This window comes from Sarcophilus harrisii, chromosome 4, assembly GCF_902635505.1.
Source record: "Sarcophilus harrisii chromosome 4, mSarHar1.11, whole genome shotgun sequence".
Classification (NCBI taxonomy): Eukaryota; Metazoa; Chordata; class Mammalia; order Dasyuromorphia; family Dasyuridae; genus Sarcophilus; species Sarcophilus harrisii.
Window position 1 is genome coordinate 293,920,677 of NC_045429.1, and position 15,083 is coordinate 293,935,759.

Here is a 15,083-nt window from a genome sequence, read left to right on the forward strand (position 1 = left end):
CTGCTGGTCATTTCTTAATAATATTCAATAATATTCCATAACATTCGCATACCACAACTTATTCAGCCATTCTCCAATTGATGGGCATCCATTCAATTTCCAGTTTCTAGCCACTACGGGATATAAGCCCAGTAGTAACATTGCTGGATCAAAGGATATGTACAGTTTGATAACTTTTTGGGCATAGTTCCAAAATAGTTCCATATTGCTCTCCAGAATGGTTGGATTCGTTCACAATTCCACCAACAGTGCAATAAATTAAACTTAAAAAAATAATGAAAGCACAATCAAAAAACCAATATTTTATTATTTTATTAAAAATATTGAAATGAAAACAAATCAAAATTTGTGGAATGCAGAAAAAACAGTACTAAGGGGAAAACGTATATTTCTAAAAGTTTACATTAATAGAGAAGAAAGAGATCAACCAGTACACACATTAAAAAAAAAAAAACCTACAAAATCACCAAATTAAAAAGCCCAATTTAAATACAAACCCAAATCCCAAAAGTCAAAGGAAGATTAACAAAATCTAATGTAAAAAGTACTGAACTAATAAATAAAACTAGAAACCTGGTTTAAAAAAAAAAAAAAAGATAAAATTGTTATGCCACCGTTCTTTTATCGTCCTGACTCAGTTTCCCTAATTACCCTCACTCAGTCCTGCCCCTGATTATGTCATCTCATCTCTGGTGGCTCATCCAACCCTGTCAGAGTCCTGTTCCAGCTCTCAGCCTCCTGACTCCACACTTGACTCAGTCTATCCCCTTGTTGGAGCTATGTGTATGTCTTTGAGAACTGATCGTTTGCTGGATTCTTGGAGACATAGTCTCATTCAGCCCTGGGACCAAACCATGGATCCACTTTGATCCCAGTATCTCTCTCCATTTAATAAATTATTAAATACTCTCTAATCTTTACCTTGCTCAATTTCTCCGGCATTGCAAAATAAACCATCAGCTAAATTGAATTTTTTAAAAGAAGAAAACCAAGGTATCAGCATCAAAACTGAAAAGTTTTGATTTAAAAATCAATGAAGAAATAAGGGAGGAGCCATTTCACCCAACTGCATGCCAACATAATGAAAAATCTAATTGAAATGGATAAATATTTACAAAAAAAAATAGTTCAAATTTTAAAAATAGAAAATAGAGAAAGAATATACAGAAGGAATTAAATGAACGTGTAAAAAAATTTTTTTCCAAGAGTAGATTATTTACAAGTTAATTCTACCCAACATTTAAATAACAATTAATTTCAATACTATATTTTGTTTGATAACACAAAGAGTCCTGGAAAAATTCCTTCTAGGACTCAAGATCTTAACCAGGGAGAGTCAAACAAAGAACTAGAGATCAATTTCCCCCAATGACTACTGAAGCAAAAATTTTAAACAAACACTAACAAGAACACAACAAATCTATCAAAAAGATCACATACACAGTAATCAGACTAGATTTACACCAGGAATTCAAGAGTATTAGGAAAACTATATATAAACACTAGACTTTCCAGTAAGATCAGGAATGAAGCAAGATGTTCATCACTTCTTATTATTTAATATTATACTAGAAATGTTAACTAGAGCAATTAGGCAAAAGGAAGTTTTAAAAGGAAGCATAAGAAACAAAACTTTATATATAATATGATGGCTTATTTATAAAATTCTAGCAAGTCAGCTAACTAATTGAAACCAATAAGTTCAGAGAAGTTACAAATGAGGCACACGCAAATGAGGCACATTTAATACCAACAAAATTCAGCAGAAAGTCATAGAAATTCTATTTAAAATAACAGACACCATAAAATACCTGCCATTATATACACCAGAATCATATGAACAAAATTACAAAAAAAAAAAAAGAGGATCTAATGATTTAAAGGATATTACTCACAGGTAGTTTGAATCAATATAATAAAAATGACTATTAACTAATTTCAGGACTATCCCAATCAAAGTATCAAAGAATTACTTTAAAGAGCTAGAAAAAAAAAAACAACAAAATTCATCTAGAATAAAAAAATAAAGATTATCAAGGAAACCAAAGGAAAAAAAATTAGGAAGAAAAGGGGACTTAATAGTAATTGATCTCAAACTATATTAAAAAGTTGTAATTGTCGAAACAATTGGAGATGGGACAAGAAATTGATTGATCAATGAAATAGCTTGGACAAAGTAAATGAATACATTAAGTTTCTGATAAACCGAAATATCCCACCTAAACAAAAACTGCCTTCTGGGGCTCCAATAATGTTGAGTAAGAATCAAAGTGAAAAGGGCATAAAGGAAACTTTAAAGTTGTTGTCTCTCCCTCCTCCAAGGAGAAGAAACCATGGCCTCCAGACCTGAAAGGGAAGGAGAGGACTTAATTCAATCAGGCCCCCCAGGGGCTTAATCCCCATCCAAGGTCCCCACCTAGGATCATTTGCTACACTAAGTAAAGAATTAGAGCAAATTCAAAGGGATATCCAAAATTTCCCTCTTCCAGAGCCCCAAATCCCAAGCCCTAAATTGTATCCCTTAAAAGAAGTTCCCTTTCAAGAGGGAACCCCAAAACTGAAAATCCTTAAAGGAGAAAATCTCCTTCAACTCTGCCTCAGTGAAGGGACTCCACCTCAAGAACAGTTTCATCTTTGTAATCTGGGTGGGGTAGGCTCGGCCTGAAACCCATTGAATTCAATTCAAATTCAAGCCCTAGCTGAAACCCAGTGAGGAGCCAAGCTGGGACTCCACCCATGAGACCCCTTCAGCTTGTAGCCAAAGCCCCATATTATAAAAGAGCCAAACCAAAACTTTCTCTTTGCAGAGGTTCCAAACATGCCAGCCCCATGCTTGGCACTCCAAGTGCCAACCTCTCTATTTCCTTAACTAGACTTTAACCTTCCAATCCCCATAATAAACCTCTTTTATCAATCTAGGTTTTCGGGTCGATAAATTCCTTTACAGAGCACCTTGCCCGCCACTAAACCTCATTTAACAATCTGACCACCAGAAACCCTAATTTCATTTGGGTACCCCAAATCTAAACCTCATCACCTTGGCTCAGGGAGGTATGATAAGTGATTGAGCACCACATAAGTTAATTTTGATCAATCAAATTTGATCAATTTTGGGGTCCTAATCTTTTTACTTGGGGAGAACTTACTTTGAATTCTCTCTCTTCACAAGAGGAGAAGGGGCTAATTAGAGGAGCAGCTATGAAGGAGTGGGACAGGAGACACCTTCCAGCGCAGGAGTAGTTCCCGCTGACCAGAAATACCCTTTAGTAGATCCAAATTGGGATCACAATAATCCCATATATTGGGGAAGTATGAGGGATTTTAGAGAACTGATAATTATGGGTTCAAAATGTGGTGCCAAAGGCACAGAACATAAAAAGGGCCTTTGGGGTAACTCGGGGGAAGGAGGAGTCACTAGCTAGCATCTAAAGCCAGAATGAGGAGGTACTCTGGATTTGATCCTGATGACCCAGGAGTAGAGGATACATTGAAATTGCACTTTGTAACTAATGCATAGTCAGATACCAGTAGAAAGCCTTTGAGATATTGGGGATGTCAAAAAGTAGGGCAAAAAGGATATATATATATATATATATATATCCCCAGCAGAGGATGGGACAGCAGATATGTTCCCTTGTTAAGCCTGATGAAGATTAGGGGAGCCAATGGTTCTTGTAAGACTACCACCAGAAGACTCTTGTGACTCTTAATAGACACCGAAGCATTGAGATCTTCAGTGACCTGTTTGCCTGAGGGGGCTAAATTATCTAAGGGGACCCTGGTGATTTCTGGGGTTAAAGGAGAAAATTTTCTTATATATGGGGAAAAGGGAAACATTGGGCAGATTTCTGCTCATCTCAGAATCAGGAGTAAACTAGAAATTGTGTTGATTCCACAAGGACCTAGCATGTACCCCAGTAGAAGTAGAATAAGTATAACTCCCAATACCAGAAAGAAGCTGTGGAGATGATGGATCAGATTGTGTACTGGGTTCAAATGAACCCCATTGGCCTGGGCCAACCCCAGCTCTCGGGAGCCATGAAGGCTGACTCTATGGCTGTGCCCATGATGCTGCTTAACTTAGTGGATCAGCTCAGGGAGGATGATGATGTGATGTCCCAAAAATATTGGGAGCTGGGTGAATGGTGTACTGAAAACATCTTGAAGCATCTCCAGAGAGATGGAAAGGTTGTCCTGGAGAACTTAACTGTGGATGGCAAGGAAATTCCTGGTTGCCTGGGAACAATCCAGGCAGAACAGACAGAGTCCAGATAAAAATCACATTGAAAGACCCTACTGAGTCAAACAATACTAGAAGGAAGGAGAGGTTTGCAACCTGTGATACAAAGCTTATTGAGAAATGGACATAGAACCCTGCATTTCACTCTTCAACACACTCATACTTCCATTCAAGAAGGATGAGAAATTGGGAAATACAGGTTAGTTCAGGATCTAAGGGAGATCAAATCGTGTTAGCTTCCCACCCTGTGGTTCCAGACCCATTCTGGGCCAGATTCCTAGTTCTGCAGAGTGGTTCAATGTATTAGATCTCAAGGATGCATTGTGGACCCCCCTTTTAGAGAAGAGTAGTAGAAACTTCTTTGCCTTCCAATGGAAAGATCCAGAGTCTGGAAGGAAGCAGAAAATGAAATGGTGCCTCTTGCCCTAAGAGGGCCATATAGTCCCCGAATTTGTTTGGTCAAATCCTTGAAAATTTTATGGGAGATTTCCAACCAGTAATGGGAACTTGAGTATTACAGTATGTAGATGATACATTAGTCAGTAGTGGGGAATACAAGGAAACACACCAATAGTTGTCTATTAAATTTCCTGGGAGGATTAAGGTTTAAGAGTATCAAAAGAGAACTTGCAATTTGTGGAGAGGGGTTGTGAAATATTTAGGGCATTTGATTAGTGAAGGGAGTACCCTGACAAAATTTCACATACCCAAACCTAAGACAAAGAAAGAGTTACGCAAATTTCTGGGGTTAGTAGGATAACTATAGGTATGGACAGATTCTTATGCTGCTATCACAAAATCCTTGTATCACTTATGCTGGAGGAAAGTCCAAATTCTAATCATGTGGGATCAAGAGAAGTTTGAAGACATAAGGCGTTTGTTAATTTCAACACCTGTATTGACTCTCCCCATCTTTCCACCTGTTTGTCAACGTTGAGGGAGAGGTGGAGGGGTGGTTCTGGAAGTTCTTGGGTTCTCAATCCTACCTCCTTTTTGTCCACTGGAATAGAACCATCCCCCGGAGATGAACATTATTGCTTAGAGTGAATTGATTTTCTTTCTTAATTTTTTTTTTTTTTTTTTGAGTGAATTGATTTTCAAACCATGAAAGAGAATTTAAGAGAATCCCCAATATTTGGGGGAGTAAATTGGTTTATAGACGGCTCTTCTAGGATGATAGATGGGAAAAGGAAAAATGGATTTGCTATTGTGGATGGAGATAAAACTTCCACTCTACCTGCCCATTGGTCAGCTCAAACAAATCGTATGCCTTAAATCAAGCATTGAAGTTATTGAGGGATACACCAATTCAAAATATGCCTGGGATGTGGTGCATATAGTTGGAAAATTTGGGAAGAACAGTAAAGTGTAAAGAGTAAAGAACATTAGTCAGAGAGGTACTGGAAAACATTCTGGCTCCTAGCAATGTAGCAGTGATGCAAAAAGGGACATCGGATGGGAAATTCTTTTGTGGCAAAGGGAAGTAGATTATTAGCAGATGAGGAGGCCAAGGGAGCTGCTGAAGACCAGGAGATTAATCCTATAATGGCCTTGATACCTGTACTTTCCCCTAGTCTTCCTTTCTCAGAAGGAAAAAAAGAGGCCTCAACTCTCGGAGCAGTTGAGAACTTGGAAGGATCATGGCTCTTACCTGATGGCAGAGGGATACTCTGCAAGTATGAGGCAGATCCTTCAGCAACTGCACCAGGGCAGTTGACTGGGATGTCCAAAACCTGTGTTATGCTGTACTGACAAGGTATGTTTCCCATGATCTCTCTAGCTTAAATCTGCTAATCTACTTCCCCTTGGCGCACAAGAATTTCCCATCTGATGGGAAATTTGAGCCACACTCAAACCGAGTCAAATTAATAATGAGTTGATTACAGCAGTGTTACTACTGGGCTTATATCCCAAAGAGATCATAAAGAAGGGAAAGGGACCTGTATGTGCACGAATGTTTGTGGCAGCCCTCTTTGTAGTGGCCAAAAACTGGAAACTAAGTGGATGCCCATCAACAGGAGAATGGCTGAATAAATTGTGGTACATGAATATTATGGAATATTATTGTTCTGTAAGAAATGACCAACAGGATGATTTCAGAAAGGCCTGGAGAGACTTACACGAACTGATGCTGAGTGAAATGAGCAGGACCAGGAGATCATTATATACTTCAACAACAATACTATATGATGACCAGTTCTGATGGACCTGACCATCCTCAGCAATGAGATCAACCAAATCATTTCCAATGGAGCAGTAATGAACTGAACCAGCTACGCCCAGAGAAAGAACTCTGGGTGATGACTAAAAACCATTACATTGAATTCCCAATCCCTATATGCCCACCTGCATTTTTGATTTCCTTCACAAGCTAATTGTACAATATTTCAGAGTCTGATTCTTTTTGTACAGCAAAATAACGTTTTGGTCATGTATACTTATTGTGTATCCAATTTATATTTTAATATATTTAACATCTACTGGCCATCCTGCCATCTGGGGGAGGGGGCTGGGGCTAAGAGTTGAAAAATTGAAACAAGAGGTTTGGCAATTGTTAATGCTGTAAAGTTACCCATACATATAACCTGTAAATAAAAGGCTATTAAATTTAAAAAAAAAAAAAAAAAAAAAAAAGAAAGAATGAGTTGATTAGTGATCAAAGGACAGTTTTGAGAATAAATCAAAGATATGTGAAAAATGCTCTAAATTACTAATAATTAGGGAAATACAAATACATACAAATACAATAATAAATACAAATACAAATTAAAACAACTCTGAGGTATGACTGGGTAAGCTGGAAAATGGCTAAGGGGAATACAAATATTAGACAGACTGAAGGGAAATAGGCACTGAAACTGTCGTGCCTAACTATTATGGAAAACAATTTCCAATGACAATCCTCAACATCTGCATGTTTAACTGTTGTAACTTGAAGCATTTGTGATTTTATTGGTAGCTTCATTTTCACTTTCACAATGGCAACCACACACATTCAAAGCTTTGTGTTAGTAGGAAAAAAAAAAAAAATGATTGTGCCACTCACAGTTTTCAAGCTTGAATGGTGGCTTGGCATAATCAATCAGCTGGTCAGAGACATCAAGGCTGAATCCCATCATCAATCGCAGCCTCATGTCAACTCATCTCTGCTAGGTTCCCAAACTCAGAGACACTTAAGGATCAAGCGGCACACAAAGCAGACATCAGTGATGGATTATTTCAAGCAGGGGCCTCCTTCACATTCTCCAACACTATTCAAGCTGTGAAGTACAGAGTTATCAGAAGTGATGTTGAGACATCACCAGCCTCAGCATCTTCTGACAGCAACAACTAAAGTCCCAGCAACTTCTTCCTTGATTTTTCACAAAGCAATCAAGGTTTATAGTATAGAGTATAGAGTATATATAGTATAGAGAGAGTATGTAGTACAACAACCTCACACCACCATCAGTGGTAAGATTCAGGTTGAAAAATTTTATTTGTTGTAAAGTATTTTATAATGCTGTACAATACATTTATTATGAAAAGTGAATATTAACTAAAATCCTTTTTAAGGCCTTTTTTATATCAATGTTATCTAAAAATGTCAAAATTCTAGAAAATTACTAGCAAGAAAAAATAAAACCAATTTTATTTTATGGTTTACTATGTTAGAAAAAAGTATATTATCAGAATTAATGTTCTGTTATAAAGAACCGTATGCAAGAAGTGTAAAAATACACTGTATTTTTGTGTGAAAATACAGCTCTAGATTACAATTTTTTATTATAGCCCCCAATATTCCTATTTGCCCTCACAGTTGAGAACTGATAAATGCAGTTCAAATGCAAATGTAGAAAAACTATTAAAATAGTCTTTTGCCCCAAAGAGATAAAAGAATCCCATAAGGACAAAAATATTTGTAAATATTTATTAAAATAGTAATAATAATTAATTAAATAGTAATAATAAAATATGTATAAAAGCTCTTCAAGAGAAATGAGAAGAACTTAGAAGAAAAGAACCCCTTAATTGGGGAATGGTGTTAAAAATCCCACCATATTTGTATATGATTGTAATGGAATTCTACTATGGTATAGAATGAAGTGTATGTATGTATATATATGAAGGATATTATATTGTGTGAAATAATTTCTGGGAAGTCTCCCAAAAAAAGTTTACTAAAATAACTAAAGTCTGAAATTTTCTATTTCTCAGAAGTAAGATTACTAAATTCTTTACAATAATGCTTATGTCAGATTTTTGCAAAATGCTGTTGAGACAATCACATGCCCTCAAAACCCTCATCAGAATGAACCTTACAGAAAGGCCAAGAACTTCTTTATTCCCTGCAGGCAAGGAAGGTTTTTGTGGTATTTAAGATTGGAGACAAAGTCCCCTGAGAGGCCTTTAGTGATGAGTTGTCACTTTAAACTCTAAATAATCTAGAAGTACCTCTGAGCAGTCAATCTGAATGCCATCCCACACAATATGAGCCAAGTGAGAACAACCAGTAACAACAATAAAGATAACCAATACTGAAAGGCTTTAGAACTCCAATGGATTTTGTTGTTCTTGTCCTTTCAATGAGTGAGGAAAGAGAGCTGACAGAATTTGGAACAAATAAAATGAATAATTACAATTTTAACAAAATTGCAGAACATAAAATAGACCTGTACAGTCACTAGAATTTTTAAACTACTACTTACAAAACCCAGCAGTAAATGAAATTTTAAAAAACACAGATTTTATCTGTCAAAATATACACAAGAACAATTACAAAACATTCGACCAAAGAAAGATATAAATAATTATAGAAATATTCATTGTTCATAAGCAGATCAAGCTTTTTTGTCAGGTAAATGACAATACTTTATTTATTGAATACCATACCAAACTACCAAAAGATTTCATTATATAGGTTAAAAAAATTCAACTGAAAGGACAAAAGTTTAAAAATCTAAATGGAATGAAAAAAGTGAAGGAAGCCTAGATCTCAAATTATACTACAAAGCCATAATCATCATAACATTTGGTATAAGATAAGAAATAGTGCACTGCAAATAAAATTATGAGACAAAGTTCCAAAGATACAAAAGATGAATTAATTAATTAGGCTGGCCAATAACAAATAAAAGGGTCTCTCTCCTGTGATCAAAGAAAAGCAGGTCACCTTAAATCCGTTTGCCTTCTGACTGGGTACTCACCTGACAAAGTGAATGGCAACCTTGATTGATGAATATTTAATGAGAAGGTATGCCACAATCACTTCCCATTACTTTAATTTCAGTTGGTCATGAATTTTAGCACCATCCAGCTATCTGTAGTGGTAAAATCATTTTATTCTGGCATGACTTCTGGGAGAAATGATAATTTCTCTCTAGCATTAATAATTATTGAATCAAGATCATGGTTTATTCTCTTTTCTACTTCCTCACCTAAAAATCAACCAGTATAGGAAATCTTTCTCAAGGACTTACCCAGGCTAAGATTTAAAAGAAATTATAAATTTAAGTTAATGGATAGATTAACACACCCAGTTCTGAAGAAATATGGATGATAATGTAAATTGTTATGTCTCTTTAACCAAAATTTGGATGATTCAAGTCACATACCCTCAAGACCCTCATCAGAATGAGCCCATATCCTATTATACTACTTTCTCATTATTTGTTAATCAACTGGAGCTGATTGCCACACTAAGGAACATATTTCAAAGAGTATATAAACTATGAGCCCACCACTATGAGGAGTTTTGTGACATTTGAACTCTTATTAATAATATGCTATCATTAAAGTTCACCGTCTATACCAACAGAATAAAAATGAAATTACACTACAAAATGTGGCAAATGCTCAAAAAGATGTGAATACTAGATTATCTTACTTATCTCTTCAGGAACCTGTATGTAGACCAAGAAGCAACAGTTAGAACCAAACATGGAATAACTGATTGCTTTAGAATTGGAAAAGAAACACGATCAGGCTGTGTATTGCCATCTTATAGAACATTAGGTAAAATGTCAGGCTGGATGAATCAAAAGTCAGAATTAAGGCTGCTGAGAAAAATACCAACAGGTTCAAATGTGTACATAATAACAACAAAAAAAAAAACAAAAAAAAAAAAAAAAGAGGAATTAAGAAGTTAAGGGATGAGAATGGAAAAGCTGATCTTAAAACTTAGCCAAAAAACAAAACAAAACAAAACAAAACAAAAAAAAAAAAACACCCAAAAAACAAAAAACAAATTAAGATCATGTCCAGTGACTTCCTGGGAAAAAAAGAAGAAATAGAAGCATCAGATTTCATATTTTTACACTCAAAACCCAGTACAGATGGAGAGATCAGCTATGAAATTAAGACACTTGCTCCTTGGAAGGAAAGCTATGGCAAATTTGAACAGCAAACTAAAAAGTAATAGTCCACACAATCAAAACTATGGTTTTTCCAATAGTAATAATATATGACTGAACTATAAGCAAAAGTGAATACACCACAGAATCAATGCTTTCAAATTGTGGTGTTGGAGAAGACTTGCACAACAAAGAGATAAAATCAATTAAAATTAATTAAATTAAAGAAATTAATATAGACCATTCATTCAAATAAGTAGAAACTCAAATACTTTGTCCACAAAATGAAAAAACAGGACTCAAAGGAAAAGACCCTGACATTGAGAAAGACTGGAGACAGTAGAGGACAATGAAGGGCGAGAAACAACAAACATGGACATGACTTCAGGAGGAGGATAGGACCACCTCTGGTGCTTTGGTCCAAAGTCACAAAGAGTCAGATATGACTAATTTTGTTCTAAGAAGTAAAAAAATTATCTAATGATATTTTAATAGCCATTAATAAACAATGATGTCAACACATTTGGAATCTAAATTCTCAGTATCTAGGAAAATAGAAGTTGCAAAAATATTAATCCTAATGTATCAATAGCATCCTTGAGGGAAAGGTAAGCTTTTCTTGACAATTTAAGTCAGGGATTTCCAAACTTTTTAGATCCAATTAGTCAAAATTAGTAAAAATATTTTGATGACATACCCTCAATATGTGTATATTTATATATATATATATATATAATATATGCAAATATATACATATTATTGTCCTAATAATTATATATGTTGTAAAACTTATTCCCCTCAACAAAATTTTTAAATTTATGATAAACATGAAAAATGATCCTAGATTTAAACAAAGAACCACTGAAATTTACTGAGAAGAAATTTATTAAAGTCAGATATATATATATATATATACTATAGTTAGATATAAAGATTACTTTGGATGAAAGCTATATAGAGGATGGTATAGGAAGAGACCAAAAAAGAAGCTATTTCAATAGTCTAGTTCAAATGGGATGAGATGGTTGATTGAGTAGAGTGATGACATATGCAAGACATGTTGCAGACAAAGAAATTAAAATATTTGGCAGTTGAATGGATGAGAATGACTGGCTAGCCATCTCAGGGAAGGTGATATGTAAACTGGCTTCCAATTCTCTGATTGATAACATAGTCCTGGCATGTTCCCCAAGAGTGCCTATCCCTACTTTGGAGATAACTAGGTAGAGATCCCACTATATTTGTTTTGTTGATTATAAAAAAGGATTTGATTGTTTAGGGCAAAAATAATAAAGCTAGCATTTATGCTGCATTTTGACATTTGCAAAATATTTTCATTTGATACTCATTTTACAGATGAAGGTAAATAGGATTAAAAATGTCAGTTAAATTTGAACTCACAAAGATGGATCTTCCATACTCCAGGCCCAGTACTTCATTCACTGTGCCACCGAGCTGCCCCACTGACTATTCCCTTATTTCCACTCCATTCTATTCACTCATCCCACCATAAACCTAACCACTACTTCTACCATGCTCTCTAGAATGTTTGCTACATAAATAACAAATTTTCATTTTTAACCTTTTCCTCCTTCCATTTTCTAGCATTCACTTGCCTAAGCAAGTGATGACACAGCTTCCCTGACCACCAACAGTGCTTACACTTTCATTTGTACAACCAACTGGTCCCAATGCCATTTAATTATGGAGCAGGGGATGGAAGGGGAAGCTGGCACAGAGGATAGCATACTGGCCCTGAGTTAGGTTGACTTGAGTTCAAATATGGTCTCAGATACCTGATACTTAGTAGCCATGTGATGCTGGGCATTTAACTCCAACTGCCTCATCAAAAAACAAACAATAGACCCTATCATTACTAAGCAAATGGCTCTCAAATCTACATAGATAGTCCTGCATCTCCAATTGTCTTTGGCTATCTCCATCTTGATGAGATATCCCCAACTCATTATATGTACTTAAATCATTTTCAGTCATGTTCAACTCTCCATGGCCCCATCTGGGGTTTTCTTTGCAAAAATACTGGAGTGGTTTGCCTTTTTCTTCTCCAGCTCATTTTACAGATGAGGAAACAGATAAACAGATAGGGTAAAGTGACTAGTATGTGTTTGGGGCCAGATTTGAACTCATGCAGCAATTCTAGCAGTCTATGTACTGTACCCTTTAATTACCCCCATTAACTTGCCCACCTTGCAAACTTCACTATTTGTCAAGGACACCACCAATTCTTCCAATCAAATTATTAACTGAATGCACATGAAAATGAAGTTTCATTTGGCCTCTGTACAAGAGCACTGCATTCTAACACAAAGAAACACTAAGATCTGGTTTTCCTTCTAACAGGATTCTATGTAGATTATTCCAAAAATCTTATCACAGTTAAGCTATCTTGAGCTACTAAAAACTTAAACTGTTATAAATACTAGGATAAAAGGAGGTTCCTTCTATACTGAAAATTCCCAATGACATTCTTAATAGTATGAGATACTCCAATAGAACACAAACACTACAATCAATCAACCATATGTGCCAGGTAGAGTACAAAGTGCTGGAAATAACAAATAAAATAATACTTACTCACAAAAAGGTTACGTTGTAACAAGGGAGATTATAAAAATAAAGAGAATAAATACAAAATAAATGGATACAAGGTAATTTAAGAGAGCATTAGCAGCCAGGAAATTAAGAAAGGCGCTAAACTGTGTCTTAACAGAAAAAGATTCTGAGGTAGAAATGAAAAGGAAATGAATTACAGGTGTGAGGAACAAAAACAAAGAAACCAGAGATGCAATATATGTATGAAGGGCAGAAAAAAATGCCATGGTGTTTGAATCATAGAATGCAAAAAGGGAAAAATTAAGATTGTGAAAGAAATCAAAAGCTGAACAGAAGAGTTTAAATTTTATCCTAGAAGCAAGAGTTAGTCACATAGGAGAGTCATATAATCAGATCAGGAAAATTACTCAGCAGTGTAAAGGTTATACTGAAATAAGGAAAGCTTTGCCCCAGAGAAAACAATAATCTAAAGAAGAGGTGATGTGGTAGTCATGTGAGTGAGAAAAGAGGATCAGATGTAAGAGATGCTGCAAAAAAAACAGAATCTAGTAACTGATTAAATATGTAGGGTCAGAGAGAGTGAGCTAAGGAGAAAAACCAGATTATGAAATTATATTATAAAGTCAAATAATAATGGTACTTTTGACAGAAATAGAAGACTTTGGAAAGGGGAAGCTAGATGGTGCAGTGGATAGAGCACCAGACCTGAAGTCAGGAGGTCCTGAGTTCAAATCTGGCCTGAAACATTTAACACACTTTCTAGGTGTGTGACCCTGACTTAACCCCAATTGCCTTTGCAATTGCCCCAATTGCAAAGAATTAGAAGAAAAAAAAAAAAAAAAAAAGAAAAGAAAAGAAAAGAAAAAGGGAAGGTTTAGAAGCAATAATAATAGGCCCAATTTTGGATATGTTGATGTCTTCAGGACATACCGTTTAAAATATCTAAAAGGCAATAACACTACATTATTAAAGCCCAAGGAAAACCTTTGGGTAGGATTTTACATCTGGTGATACAAAGAAGTTGATGTAAGCTTATAAAATTAATATGTGTAGAAAAAGAAAAATAGGGGCCTAAGACAGAGCCTTGGGGAACACCCACAATTAGGGAACAGGATCTGGAAGTTGAAACCACCCAAGGATGCAGAGAAGCAGTTAGGTAGAAAAACAAGAAAAAAATCCCAAAACAAAAATAAATTGAAAAACAACCACCAAGTTTGGCAACTAAGAAGTCATTAGTAACTTTAGAGGGTTCAGTGTCAATGATGAGGTCATAAGACAGACAACATATGGTTGAATACAATGAGTGTAGATGACTTTTTCCAGGAGTCTGATAAAAAAAAAAAAAAAAAAAAAAAAAACTTCGCATGATGGAGGATACTACAGTATGTTTGAAAGTAAAGAAAAAAAAAAAAACAGTAGATAGGAATAGGTTGCAAATCATAAAAAAGAGAGGGAATAATTAAGGTCAAAATATGGAGAAGTTAGAAGGTGAGAGAGTAAGGACAAATAAAGAAGATTAGCTTTGGAAAGGAACCATGTTATGTTTAGAGATGGGAAAGGAGACAGTGGGAGATAACATGAAGAGGTTTTGAGAGAAGCAAAGAAAATATAGATTCTATTAAACTTCACAAAGGAGATAGGGAAATAACATTTTCTTTTCAAAAGACTCCAGGTAAATATCTGAGATTTTCAGAATGGAGGTGAAAAGAAACTCCTGGTACACATTCCTCACCTTGTTTCTCTTTTTCTTTTAGTGGATCAGTATTGTAGACTCGGAATCCATTTTCCATTCCACATGCAAAGCAACCTAAAAAGAAATGAAAGAGAAGCATATTATTAGGTTCTATGGAATTATTTACTAATCAAATCATGTCCAAAAGATAAAATTGATATGGAATCTGAAAAATAAAAGAAGTCTTTCAAGAGCAAATTAGAGG

General features: G+C 35.3%; 1 protein-coding gene across 6 annotated transcripts in view; it reads right to left on the reverse strand.

Moving 5' to 3' along the window:
- WDR45B (WD repeat domain 45B) overlaps nucleotides 1–15,083 on the reverse strand; it is a 128,099-nt gene that overhangs the window by 90,196 nt on the left and 22,820 nt on the right. For 5 of the 6 annotated variants that reach the window (XM_023502849.2, XM_023502848.2, XM_031968459.1 and 2 more), the window contains exon 2: nucleotides 14,879–14,953. In XM_023502849.2, coding sequence (XP_023358617.1) covers nucleotides 14,879–14,953 — 75 coding nt within the window. Of the gene's footprint in view, nucleotides 1–7,286; nucleotides 7,501–14,878; nucleotides 14,954–15,083 lie in introns of those variants that run through there. The other variant, XM_031968460.1, reaches the window with a different exon arrangement.